General features: G+C 40.0%; 1 protein-coding gene across 1 annotated transcript; it reads right to left on the minus strand.

Annotated features, from left to right (window-relative positions):
- Positions 1-1286: 1286 nt before the first annotated feature.
- LOC142134198 (voltage-dependent calcium channel subunit alpha-2/delta-4-like) lies at positions 1287-14024 on the minus strand. The gene is made up of 5 exons (XM_075194525.1): positions 13887-14024; positions 3030-3143; positions 2640-2718; positions 2226-2359; positions 1287-1448 (listed from the first exon to the last, which is right to left on the minus strand). The coding sequence occupies exons 1-5, from the start codon at positions 14022-14024 to the stop codon at positions 1287-1289; spliced, it is 627 nt and encodes a 208-aa protein (XP_075050626.1).
- Between the last annotated feature and the right edge of the window lie 981 nt (positions 14025-15005).

A 15005-nucleotide genomic window follows, 5' to 3' on the forward strand; every position in this document is an offset into this window, starting at 1 on the left:
ATTGAAATGGACAAAAGCAGTTTGGTATCTGTCTGCATCAGATCCTCTCTCCACTAGGAGTAAAATAGAAAACTATTCAGCCGTTATATAATCTAGAATATAAATAGAAATTGAGAAAGGCAATTTGGTATCTGTCTGCATCATAATCATCAACATCATCATTAGCGCCCTCGTCGCCTACACAAATCTCCCCCTCATCCTCTTCTAATTCCAAAGTGGCATCCTCAATTTGGGTATCACCGGCTACACTCGGGCTATTAAGGCACACATCAGCAGAATGCTCACGATTAGACATCCCACTGTTGGATGGACTCTCCACAGGGATTGTTGTCATTTGTGAATCAGAGCAAATATTCTCCTGTAATGCCTCACTGTTATCTTGCAGCTCGGCTTTGACGCGTAACAGTAGTTGTGCACCAATTGTAGGCTGGGTAACTTTTTGGGATCTGCCACTAATAGCCAAAGGTGAAGGCCTCATTCTCTCTTTGCCACTGCGTGTGTAGAATGGCATGCTTGCAATTTTTTTTTTATCGTCACTTAACTTTTGCTCAGTTACACTTCTTTTTCGCTTCAATACAGTAAATTTTTTGGGGGTTTTTGTTTTTTGCACTAATTTGAAAACACTCTGTTGTTTGACATCGCCTTGGCCAGATGACGTACTGGGAACACTAACATCAGGACTGGTGACAGAACCTGGTTGCTCATTCAGATCATATGTGGACTGCTTTGAATCCATTCTGAGCGCAAACCACTGGGGAGTGCTAAAAATTATTTAGTAGATACTGCTGACAGATATGACTTTTGACAGCCAGAAATATTAATGCACAATTAGGGAGGACACCCCAAAAACACTGAGGAGTGCTAAAAATTATTTAGTAGATACTGCTGACAGATATGACTTTTGACAGCCAGAAATATTAATGCACAATTAGGGAGGACACCCCAAAAACACTGAGGACCGGTCAATCTGTTCTCTCCCTAATTATATCTACAGATCCCATCACATCCGCCTCAATTTCAGGGGGATGAGCTTCCCTACATGTAAACAGGTGAACATGGGCTAAAGTCACAAACTGGTGCTAAAAGAATTTCTCCCCCTTCACATAACTATGATTTTGTCTTTCTCGCGCCCTCATACAACTTTTGCTATCGTTACTGTACATTACTTTATCTTTATGGCTTCTGGTCTCCTACACAGTTTAAAATGACAAAAATAGATTTATTTATTTTTCCCCCTCCAGCCAAAGAGACATTTCAAAGTAAAACACTTGAAGCACAGGAACGGATTACGGTGCGTGCAGACACGTCCATCGTACAACACCACAACACAAGAACACAATCATTGTACGAAAAGGTGACACTTCACGAACACTAACCACACTAGTACCACTGTGACACGAGGGGCCCACAACATTCAAAGCACAGGTTACCTCCTCAGACTGCGGCAGCTGTGGCACGTGGTGAGAGATGGATGGATGAATGGATGGGGCAGGTGGGGGGTGGTGGAACCCGGGGGGGAAAAAACGGGATGAGTTACAATGAGAATGAGACACATGTAAAATATACATCTGCAGAGAGAAACAGGAGCTCTGGTCACCTGGAAAAGGTTATTAGAGGATCGAGGTGATCCGGTCACCTGCACACGGAGGGCCTCGTGCCGCAGCGAGGTCACTGGTTTATAGTGAATTGTTGATCTGCATACTCATGACAATTATCTCCGCCCACAAAATGGCGGCCTCCTCTGTGTGCAAGGGGCGGGTACACCTTATACTCTACCGCTCCCGAGGAGGAATGCGACACTCCCATGGGTGAGAGTTGCAAAATGACCGATTCACCGATGTCAATGGGAGACTTCAGACATTGTGCAACAAACAGGGTCAACACCAGGTGGGAATGATGTTATAAACAGTGAAAAGTGGAACGACACATATGAAAAACGTGCAAGTGTATAGCTACAGGCGTGTGCCGCAAAAACACCACATTCAAAGCTCCGTCTAATGTGAGGAGAACTCAATGTAACAACGATGTTGCACTGATTACATTATTGCATTTATAACTTTATTTTATCATTTGACAATATTTTGCAACACTTTTAATAATTTTATATTCAGTGGGAATATAGCAGAAGCCAATGTTAGAGGCCCACTTTATACTCCGGTCAAGACATTTCTAAAAAGGGTCACTAAGTGTGACAACAGGGTCCCCCCATTCTGCTCCTCACTCACCGCGCTATCCATGTACGCCTCCGTCCAGATTATATCGTGGTCATGGTTGATGACCATCGGCCGGCTCAGCACGTGGAGATACTCCATGACGTTTTCCTGGACATCCGCCAGCGTGGAGATCTGCGTGTAATATCCTGCGGACACACCAGATCGCGTGTTACAACACAGCGGTGAGCTCTCCGACGCGTCACCCCTAGGTGAGGCGCTACCACCATATTCTGGTCCAAGATGTGTCTGGCTAAGTGTTTCAGTTTAAACAATAGTGGAAACAGATCATTTTTCACTGATACCTTCATGGTTCTAGGTTTAGAGGAAGTTAATAGTTCTTAATGATGCACCATAGTAAATATTTTGCATTTTAATTGTCCTCATTATCAGGTGCAAACCCGGGAACTACCTAAGTATGTCTGATACCTTTATTGCTGCATGCAATCCATTTCACATTATCCGCAAACGTCACCTCTCTCCCAATAAGATACGTGAATATTCGGACCTAAAGCAAAGGAAAATTATTAAACGTCATATTCCTGAGCGGTTACTCCAGCCGCTTGGGGTAACAGATCAGTTTCAGGTCTCCGGGATTCACTGTATCATGCAGTAAAAAGATCCCACATTACACTGCAGATAGATTTGTATATTGGGCACGGCTATGGGTATCTGTTAAGCCTCAACTTATGCAAGCCTCAATATGTTGAGTTTTGAACCTGGATTTTAATTCCAATGCAGGGATAAATATATAACAGTCTTTTGCAATAATCAGCGCCTTATGATAAGACGTCTTACATCATGAAATTTGGCTCCTACCTTCTTATCCGGCCAGTTGTACTTCTCAAACACCGGCTCGTACTCTTCCACCGCGCCGTCAGTTATCAGCATGATAGCCTGGTTACACAGCCCCTCCTGACCAGCCTCACGGAACTGAGAACACACAAATACTCAGGTACTCCGTATTCAGCATTCCTGAAAGCCCTGATATACAATGCCTGGCTTAAATGCACTTTATTGATATTGCATCGAAACAATACAAAAAGTGATTATAGTATAATAACTAGAGAGGATTTTTTTGAACAGGGCGATTGAAAGGTAAGTATAGGGGGATTTGAAAAAAAAGTGATAGATATATATATATATATATATATCTATCTCTATCACTTCTTTTCTCATATATATATATATATGTTAACTATGTTTTCTGGATGATCAGCTATCGTTATTGTTAGTGTATCTTATGTGCGGCCCAAACCAACTCGTCGTCTTCCAATGTGGCCCAGGGAAGCTAAAAGGTTGGACACCCCTGCTCTACAAGCTCAGTACATCTAAAAAGTTATTTTGACCACTCAAAAAGAAAGAAGAATGCCCCAACTTTGCTGGACATCTTCCCTTTAGGGGTTTTAAATATCCTAGGGGCACATTTACCATTATGGCTTGGAGTTTATGGGCTATGCCAAGTGCACAATTGCGGCCAGGCACGTCTGGTTTTACCTGACCTATCCTACAGCCTCTTTGCATTTTCAAAACCGCTATTTTTCCAGCCAAAGATTCTCACACAACTTGCAAAGACAGAAACTGGTGTTCTGGTTGGAGCACATTGACTATTGCACTGTCACATTGTAAATGACATTGCTTGTGTGACATTACTGTAATGCACACAAGAGGACTATCGTTTTACTACTTATGTTCGAATGTGTATAAACCTCCCTGCCGGTGTATATAATGTTAGATTGAGGGGATTTGGAAACGTTCGGATTACTTGAAATCCGAAGTTGGAGACCTGAGTCGTGACTTGGTTTCTCCCGCCAAATTCGGATCTGAAAATGAGGCGAAACGTCATTTGCGTAATATTTTTTTCTGTTTTTGCAAAACTCTCAAGTGTCATTTTAGAACAGACAGCATGTAGGGAGGAGCTGCTGTGCTCTGCTCATAAAATAGCACTAAAATAGCACTAAGTATGAACCAGAGACATAATCAATAGAATCCGGTGATTATTGTAAAGCCATTTCTGTAGAGATTAGTCAGCTACAATAGTTTGCTGATCAATTGCTTTTAATTTCAATCTTAAATACACTTTACACAGACTAGTGGCTGCACGTTGTTGGCAATGCATATATATATATATATATATATATATATATATATACAAGTTAACCCGTGCATGATACTCATGCATTCTAGTCAAATCAAGCTACTTAAGGTGTTAAAAAGGTTCTTGTCATGCATTTGGGCCATAGCCCGGGCCTCAACCACCAACCACTCCCCACTGTCACCCCCGGCAACCACCAACCACTCCCAACTGTCACTTCTCCTTCAAGAAATATATATATATTTTTTTAAATCTTTATAAACACTTTTAACAATTAACAAATTAAATTAACAAATTAAAAACATCTTAGTATACCAAATTTCAGCCCTTTCTGAATTTTTATTTCCACACACACTAAGAATTTAGTATGTCAGTGTATAACTCCGCCCAGCAGGTGGCGCTGCAGCTTGGTTTTATTTTTTCCACACACAGACAGACTAACACACGCCACTAGACATTTATATTATAGATAATAGTACTAAATAGTATATACAGACTGAGTTAGATAGATATAATTCTGAACTAACTAGTATATTTATTTCCTGGAGAAGAACAGTGTTTTTTCTGTCAGACTTTTGGCAGCAGAATCCAAAAAGCAAACAGGTTTCTTTCTTTTAAATTTGAGAGTTTTTATAGTGAAAATAATCTTGTGTGGGGCATTGACAAGTGTAATAATTTTTAAAAAAAACTGTGCGTTTGCATGAGAGATTCAGCAGCAGTTGCACATTCCAAAAAAAGTCTATATATTATTATATTCTAATATTTTCTATTTTTCAATACATGTATATTTTGGAAGGGTCATTGAATGAAATCTATATTAAAAAAAGGTGTTTGTGAGAGTCAGCACCTAGCTGGACACCCCAAAGAAATCCTATATATTATTATATTCTAATCTTTTCTGTTTTTCAATAATTGACAATTTTGAAAGGCTCACTCAGTGACATTCATATTAAAAAAGGGTGTTTGTGGGTGAGATTTATCAGCAGCTGCACCCCCTCCCAAAAAAAACTCTATATGTTCAAATCTTTTCTATTTTTCAATACTTCTCCATTTTGGAAGGGTCACTCAGTGAAATCTATATTTATAAAAGGGTGTTTGTGAGGGTCAGCAGGCAGCTGCATACCCCAAAATGACGCTATATATTCTAACCTTGTCTATTTTTCAATACTTGCCAATTTTGAAAAGGTCATTCAGTGACATCCATATTAAAAGAGCGTGTTTGTGTATGAGGGTCAACAGTAGCTGCACACACCCGAAAAAACGCTATATTTTCTAATCTAGTTTTCTATTTTGCAATACTTGTGTGTTTTGAAATTGTCACTCAGTATATAAAGTAAATGAAAGGTGTGGTCCTAATCATAGGACGGAATCTGGCGTGTTATTTTATTCATACTACAGTCTTAGGGCCTGATTCAGCTTTGGACATAAGTCCCGTTGTGCGCCGTATCTTGTGTGAAATTGCTGTCTGCATGCTCAGGAACTGACCTTATGCCAGTGAGCGCAATTACACCCGATTCAAGTCCAAACACAAATGACTAAGGCTTGAAGGGCGGAGTGGGTTAGTTCGTGATTTTTAGCTGTATCACTTGCACCAGCACCAGGGCACATGTAAGCGGCGGGTGATAGTGATGACTACATGTATGTGTGCGAGAACATGTGTGTGCAAGTAATAGAAACTGAAAAATGCATTTTATGTACCATACACATTAAGAACATCCTGATTTCTGCATTTCATGTAAAAAAAAAAATACATTTATTTTAACATGTATTTTGTCTTAATGTTTATATCATTGAGTTGTTAATTTATTACATATGTTCTATTTTTGCCTGAGTTCTGATATCCTGCACTGTGTTCTGTCTGTCTGCATACAGTAAGGTAAGTATAGCCAGAACATACTTACACCCATATTCAAATTAAACGCTTCTTGAGATCCACTTTTACTTGAATGTGGGCGTACGAGCGTGCGATTAACATATGATAATTTTAAACACAAATTGGGTTTCAAGATGAATCAATACCACAAATGTGCAAGCAAACTGTCTGCACTAACTGGAATATGGTTACGTGCCTATGTGTGTATATGATGGTCTGACAGGGCCATTGTAGACAATGAAATTATTGAAATATTTGGGAGCAAAAATTAATAAAACAAGGCAGAGATTCTATCTACTATATAGACTTATTTTTAGACTACTGCGACCTCCGGCTATCTGGCATTCCTGACACCCATCTATCCGCACTTCAATCCATCCTAAATGCTGCTGCAAGACTGATCTTCCTCTCTCACCGCTCCACATCTGCTGCATCACTTTGCAAATCCCTACACTGACTCCCTGTGTCCTCCAGAATCCAATTCAAATGACTCACTCTTACCTACAAAGTCCTCAACTATCACTACCACTGCATACATCTCAAATCTCTTACCAAAATACTGTCCCTCCCGCCCTCTGACCTGCGCCTTGTCTCATCTCTGGTAACCACCTCTCACTCGAGCCTACAAGACTTCCCCCGTGCTGCTCCCCACTTATGGAATTCCCTACCACGCTCAATCAGGTTTTCCTCTAACCTTCAAATCTTTAGACGCTCTTTGAAAACCCATTTTTTTAGAGCTTAAACTATCCCCAATAATACAATTCACACTAATGCACCCTCACAGCTGCCCCAATCTCCACTCTGAGCCACACTCGCCCCTCTTGTCTCAGCTGTGCCCTCTACCACTTAGAATGTAAGCTCTCTAATGAGCAGGGTCCTTCATACCCTTTGTTTTCATGTCTGCATTTATTTTGTCTGCCTTTTATGTCCCTGTTTTCTGTGGAGCACTGCAAATCTATGACAATATTAATAATAGACTTCAATGAACAAGTTGTTTTATTCATCAGAACAAGACCCTTCCAGGTCATATTAATCTTGATATTTTGCTTCAAGTTATTTTCATCTCTGTGAAGTTTTCCTCACTTCTGTCAGTGAGTGACTACACCCTGTCCATTTACGCAATAGAGCTTTGATCTTCTATGATAGGAAAATAATTACGTTTTATAAATGTTGTAGGGACAACACTTGTGACTGGCAGTATTACAGAGACTTTAAGAGGAATAAACGATTTCTCTTGGACTTCTTGTTCTATTGCATGTCCCAGAGATGTTTAAGCCATATATTTCGGCTTTTAATATTGTTTAACAATAATATGACCACTGTTCCATTGGCGATTATGGATAATATTTCACTCCAGAAAAGTCATGTACAAATGAAGCGGAGTTTATTGCATTGAACAACACGACTTGACACAGAAATAACTTGAGCTATTCAATGCTAAACTACTCACGAATCAGTCACAAGATACCAATGTTTCAACGCTTCAAGTATAAGTCAGTTTTGATAAATTAACATCAATAGTATATCCTGAATATAAGCCCAACTGCAAAGTACTGAAGTAGCAAGCGTTAAGTGAACACCTGGCACATCACAATTTTTTTTGCTTGGCACATAGGATATCATTTAATGTAGCACAACTATAACATAACTATAACGTTAGCACAGTGGCCTAGTGGTTAGCACTTCTGCCTCACAGCGCAGGGGTCATGAGTTCGATTCCCGACCATGGCTTTATCTGTGAGGAGTTTGTATGTTCTCCCTGTGTTTGCGTGGGTTTTCTCCGGGTGCTCCGGTTTCCTCCCACACTCCAAAAACATACTGGTAGGTTAATTGGCTGCTATCAAAAATTGACCCTAGTCTCTCCCTCTCTATCTGTCTGTGTCTGTGTGTGAGTGTCTATATTAGGGAATTTAGACTGTAAGCCCCAATGGGGCAGGGACTGATGTGAATGAGTTCTCTGTACAGCGCTGCGGAATTAGTGGCGCTATATAAATAAATGTTGATGATGATGATGATGATAACGTGAAACCCTAAATCCTTCATAATTTTAGCTTGGACTCCTAGGGGTAAATGTATCATACTCCGGTTTGTACAAGTCGCCGGAAATCGGCGAGTTGACAGCTAAAATTTAAAGCGGCGCTGCCTTGTAAAGGGAAACTTGCCTTTAGCTGTCAACTCGCCGATTTCCGGCGACTTGTACAAACCGGAGTATGATACATTTACCCCCTAGTGCAGATCACGGCACATTGTGAAAGACAGTCATTAAATAGGGACTGTGCTCAGAATATAATAACTGCTTACAGTACATGTACTCATCACACAGAGAGGTAATCAGAGCAGGGGGGAGGGAATTACCCCAGATAACAATACAGTAACTATACAATACAATACTTAAAATACAATAAAATACAATACAATACAACACTTACAATACAGTAAAATGAAAATACAATACTGTAACATTATAATACAATACAATACTTACAATACAGTAACAGCATAACACAATGAAATACAATACAGTAACAATACAATACTTACAAAACAGTAACAATACAATACTTACAATACAGTAGCAATACAATACAAAACAGTAACAATAAAATACTGTACAGCATCACTACAGTAACAATACAATACAATACCTACAATACAGTAAAAATACTATACAATACTTAAAATACAGTAACAATACAATATATTACAATATAGTAACAATCCAGTAACAATACAATAAAATAGTTACAATACAGCAACAATACAATACAATATAGTAACAATACAGTAACAATACAATAAAATAGTTACAATACAGCAACAATACAATACAATATAGTAACAATCCAGTAACAATACAATAAAATAGTTACAATACAGCAACAATACAATACAATATAGTAACAATACAGTAACAATACAATAAAATACTTACAATAGAGTAACAATACAATACAATACTTACAATACAGAAACAATACAGTAACAATACTATATAATACAATAAAGTAACAATACAGTAGCAATACAACAAAAATACTTACAATACAGTAGCAATACAATACTGTAACAATACTTACCATACAGTAACAATACAATACAATACAACACTTCCAATACAGTGACAATACAATAGAATAAAGGGCAATACAATACAGTAACAATACAAAACAATACAATACTGTAACAATAAAAACAGTAACAATACAGTAACAATACAACACAATACCTACTATACAGTAACAATACAATACAATATAGTAACAATACAATAAAATATTTACAATATAGCAACAATACAATACATACAATACAGTAACAATACAATGCAACACAATACAGTAACAATAAAATACAATACAGCAACAATACAATATAACACAATACTTACAATATAATACAATACAATACAGTATCAATAAAATAAAATACTTACAATACAGTAACAATACAATACTATACTTACAATATAGTAACAATACAATACAATACAATACAATACAGTAGCAATACAATACTTACAATACAGTAACAATATAATACAATACAATACAATACAGTAACAATACAGTAGCAGTACAATACTTACAATACAGTGACAATACAATACAAAACAATACAATACAGTGACAATACAGCACAATACTTACTCTACATTAAGTTGTAATAAATAAATAAAGGTTTGGCAGTTGGTTGGTTTTACTTTTTAAGTTTGTGCTTCAGAGATGTCCCTGATTCCTATTGAATTGATGAGCTATATTTTAGTTCGGTCTACAAACTGGTTACCTCCACTGTGTAGGTAACGAGTGCACTTTAGGAGACTGCTTTGCAACATTTTCATTAAAGCAGCAGCCACAAAAATCGCACTTTCCAACAGTTCTCAGATCGCAATAGAAGAGACTAATGTTTTCTTTACATACACTGCTATCTATCGCCTTGGCGTGGCAGGATGGCCCAATTAACTAGAGTGTCATGGTATGCTGTAGAATTAAGATTTCCTTTCTGTGGGACAAAGCCAAACCATGAAAGAAAGCCAGACCATTATTCCTCCTCCACCATACTTTACAGTCGGCAGTACGCATTCGGGTATAAAAGTTTACTCCTGGTAATCTGCGGCTTGTGTGTAGCTGCTCAGCCATGGCGCTATATAAATAAATGGTGATGATGATGAAGTTCCCGACGAACAGTTATTGTGCTGTGTTGCTTCCAGAGGCAGTTTAGAACACTGTAGTGAGTGTTGCAACGGAGGTCAGACTGTTGTGTGCTACCAGCTTCAGCACTCCCTTCCAGTCCACCAGATACTTCAATCCTCCTTTACAAAATTTTGAGTCCAAAATTTGCTTAACCCAACTCGTTGTCCAGATGAACCTTGGGTACCATAGAAGAAATACGAGTGGAGGAGAACCGGTTGATGATCAGTGGTTTCAACGGCGAAATAGGAAAGGAATTGGAAATCCGAATTGAGGCTGGTAGAGACAATTTAACACATACCGGATTGATGACTCAGGAAATGGTATAAGGACCTATGAACCATGGAGCTAGTTTTATAGAAGGAGTTTTGAGCCGAATGTTTTTTTTGGAGAGCCATACTTTATCACCAACTTTGAAAGCAGGTGTAGCTCGGCATTTCTTATCAGCCGTGAGTTTATAATGTTTGGAAGATCTCAAAACAGTTCTTTACTTGGTTCCAGATGGAAATGAATCTGCGCTGAAAGAGGTTAACAGCGGGGACCTCAAGTGAATTTAGGAAAAGATGGATGGACGCCATAGACAATAGAGAAGGGAGATGCAGAGGTGGATTCGTGGAAAGCATTGTTGTGTACAAATTCAGCCTATGGTAGACGGTCTACCCAATCATCCTGATAAGCAGAGGAGAACATTCTGAGGAAGGTTTCCAAAGCTTAATTGACATGGTCAGTCTGTCCGTTGGACTGAGGGTGATAGGAGGATGAAAAATTCAACTGAATCCCAAGGAGTTTACAAAGAGCTTGCCAAAATTTGGACACGAACTGAACACCTCGATCCGACACAATTTCAGTAGGACAGGCATGCAACCGAAAGATCTCCTTGATGAACAATACAGCAAGGACCAGAGAGGAAGGAAGGCCAATGAGTGGAATGAAATGGGCCATCTTCGAAAACCGATCTACCACAACCCAGATGGTGTTATGTTTCTTACTGGGTGGTAGGTCGGTAATAATGTCCATGCTAATGTGTGTCCATGGTTTATCCGGAATGGGTAGAGGAATTAGCTGGACAGCTGGACACTGATGGGAGGACTTATGTTGGCTACAAGTACTGCAGGAAGAGACAAATTCCTTGACATTGAGATGGCACTTAGGCCACCAATAATTTCAATTAATTTGGTGGTTTTACGAACACCGGTATGGCCAGCAAAACGAGTGGAACCACATTAGGGGTTTCTTCCGAGAGTAGGTGGAAGAAAAGTCTTCCCGGGCGGGGGTAAGCAGGCATTCATCATAGTAGAAGAAAGTAGACATTTGGGATCCAAAATAGGTTGAGATGGTGTCTCTTCAGTATTAGCGTCAATGCAGAAAGCCCGGGATAAGGCGTCGGCACATTTGTTTTTCTCTCCAGGTTTAAACGTGATGCGAATATCAAAACGAGAAAAGAAAAGAGACCATCTAGCTTGTCTGGGGTTTAGACACTGAGCAGACTGCAAATAAAGAAGATTTTTATGATCTGTAAAAATAGTGACTGGATACCTAGCCCCCTCCAACAGATAGCGCCACTCTTCCAGAGCTGTTTTAATGGCAAGTAACTCCTTGTCTCCGATAGCATAATTTTTCTCTGCCGGTAAGAACTTTCTGGAGAAGAATGCACAGGGATGAAATAGATTGAGCTGAGATTTCTGAGAAAGGACAGCCCCAACTCCCATATTAGAGGCATCAATTTCAAGAAAACACAGCTGAGTGGTGTTGGGTTGCTGGAGAATGGGTGCAGAGGAAAAGGCTTTCTTAAGGAATTTGAAGGCTTTCAGGGCCTCCGGGGGCCAGGATTTAGGGTTGGCGAACTTTTGTGTTAGTGACACAATGGGTGCCACAATGGTAGAATATCCCTTAATAAAGCGCCGTTAGTAATTTTAAGAATCCCAGGAAACGCTGCACAGGTTTCAAACCGAGAGGAAGAGGCCACTCAATTATTGCTGACACCTTTTCTGGGTCCATCTCTATGCCTGTACCAGAGACTATGTAGCCTAGAAATGACATCTGATGTTGTTCAAAGAGACATTTTTCAAGTTTACAAAAAGTTGGTTCTTGCGGAGTCGTGAAAGGACTTCTGTCACATGGGCACAATGAGACTGAATATTCTGGGAAAAAATCAAGATATCATCCAGATAAACTACAACATACTCATAGAGGGGGTCCCTGAAAATCTCATGAATGAAACTCTGAAAGACCGACGGAGGTTACACAGACCAAAGGGCATCACTAGGTATTCATAGTGGCCATCACGGGTTTTGAAAGCCGTCTTCCATTCGTCGCCAGATCTGATTCTGATGAGACTTTAGGCTCCTCTGAGATCTAATTTAGAAAATATTTTAGCTCCCTTGATCTGGTCAAAAAGTTCCGTAATGACTGGAATGGAATATCGGTTCTTAATCGTTATTGCATTGAGACCCCGGTAATCAATACACGGTCGTAGCGAACCGTCCTTCTTCTTAACGAAAAGAATCCTGCTCCGGCAGGGGAAGAGGAGGGTCTAATAAACCCACGTTGAAGATTTACTTGGACATAATCAGACATAGCTAGAGTCTCTGGTAGGGATAGAGGATATACATGTCCTCGAGGAGGAATCTGACCGGGTTGGAGATCAATGGGACAGTCCCAGGGCCAATGAGGGGGGAGATGTTCAGATCTCGTTTTATCATCTGACATCTGAAAATGAAGAGTAGTGTTCCAGGAGGAGTTTACACTTGGTCTCAGAAGAGATGCTAGTAGAGGCAAGGGGTCGAACTAGATAAAGATAATCTCGAAAACAAGATGGACTCCAGGATAAAACTTAAGAGGTGGTCCAGTTCATTTGAGGCGAATGCCGTTGGAGCCATGGCAACCCCAGGATAACAGGGTTGGTAGAGGACGGCAAGACATGAAAGAAGATTATCCCTCTGTGTAATGCACCTACCTGAAGAATGATAGGCTTAGTGCTGCACTTGATTAGTCAATTAGAGATGCAGGAACCATCAATAGCAGTGATGGAGACAGGAGATTCCAAAGGATGCGTAAGCAAAGAACCTTGAGACACGAGGGAGAGTGAAATAAAATTCCCAGACACTCCAGAATCCAATAAGGTGTGGGAATGGATAGGACCTAATATACCATACAAAGTAATAGGGAAAGAACAAATCTTAGCTAGGTTAGACGGAGGAGAGGGTTTAACGTTACCCAATCTGACTTCTCCGGAACAGATTAGGGCTTGGCGTTTCCCGACTTCTTAGGACAATTATTGAGCATGTGGCCAGGGTCGGCGAAGTAGATACACAGCTTGTTCTTAAATCTTTGGTCGCGCTCCTCTGGAGTCAAGCAAGACGGTCCCAGTTGCATTGGTTCGTCCTCAGAATTTGGGGAAAAAAACATGTTGACCTAGGCATGGAATGTCAGGAATTATCCCTTTCAGCAGCCCTTTCGCGAAAATAAAGGTCCACACGATTACATAGAGAGATAATGGCATCCAATTTAGTTGGTAGTACCTGGGATGCCAGAGCATCCTTGATTTTATTGGATAATCCCTGCCAAAATGTAGCCACCAAAGCGTTGTTGTTCCAACGCAACTCAGATGCGGAAGCTGATGACATACTGAGCCACTGATCATGAACCCTGGCTACCATTTACCCTGTAACTTGTGAACGTCTTGTGGTGTTGTGCTCTCGTAATAAAGCCTAATTTTGGATATATTCTGGTCTAGTCAAATGAGTTGAATCTCACAGAGAATAACTGCCATCACAGCTCAGGGTGGTATTCTCACAATAGGGATAATAAAATATAACAGGGCAATGATCTCAAACAGTAGTAGCTCATGATTTACAAATAGAGCAATAGGAAATGGTCATATTCCATGTTTTGTTCCAAATTAGATTTTATGGGTGGACTTCATACAAGTTGTATACGCAACAAAACCCTGCCTGCTAGATGTTAATGACAGATACTTGTGCCTCTTCCTCCTAGCAACAAGTAAGAAGTAGAGTGTAGGACCTGCTGGTATAAAACATGTTTATGATTCCATCCAACTAATAATCTCGTAAGCTCCCTTTGCTGCTCCCTCCTGAACCTACCTGATGGCTGCCTTTTCCAGTGACATGTTCTAGTGTGTGAAACTAGACAGTGCAGTGTTAAAGTAAATACAGATGCAGCACATTTTGTTTGGATAAGGAAAGGAATTAACTTCCTGTCACACATTCCATTGGGCCACACAGCACTTTAATAGTGTTACTAGTTCTGGAAGCCTTAATTTAACTTCTCATACAGCACTGGGGGCAGGAATGAGGTACCTATCGGCCTTTTTTTCCTGTTGACTTTTATTCCAGGGGTATCGATATAATGGAACAACCAACATACTAGTTCTAGTCTACCTATCCTGGCACCACTGATGTAGTGTTAGGCCTGGGGGTTACCAAAATAATGAACCAAATCTCTGTGAGGTTCTTCCACCATGCATCTACAGTATTTCTGTATTTAGTATATATTCGCCAGCTGAAGTGGAATTACATTCCCCAGCTTGCCAAGTCAGTAGCTGGTATGGTACTCTGGGAATATAAGTGAAAGCCTACCATTGTAAGGGTATTGGGCCTTATTCATTAAGGAAAGTTAAG

This window comes from Mixophyes fleayi, unplaced genomic scaffold (genome assembly GCF_038048845.1).
Source record: "Mixophyes fleayi isolate aMixFle1 unplaced genomic scaffold, aMixFle1.hap1 Scaffold_42, whole genome shotgun sequence".
Lineage (NCBI taxonomy): Eukaryota > Metazoa > Chordata > Amphibia > Anura > Limnodynastidae > Mixophyes > Mixophyes fleayi.

Coding starts and splice junctions, on each gene's coding strand:
- LOC142134198 (XM_075194525.1), bottom strand. CDS start 14,024: ATGGTAGCCAGGGTTCATGATCAGTGGCTCAGTATGTCATCAGCTTCC. Junction 2,719..3,029: donor ACAACTGGCCGGATAAGAAG/GTAGGAGCCAAA, acceptor CCTTTGCTTTAG/GTCCGAATATTCACGTATCT. Junction 1,449..2,225: donor AGGCGTACATGGATAGCGCG/GTGAGTGAGGAG, acceptor CACGTGCCACAG/CTGCCGCAGTCTGAGGAGGT.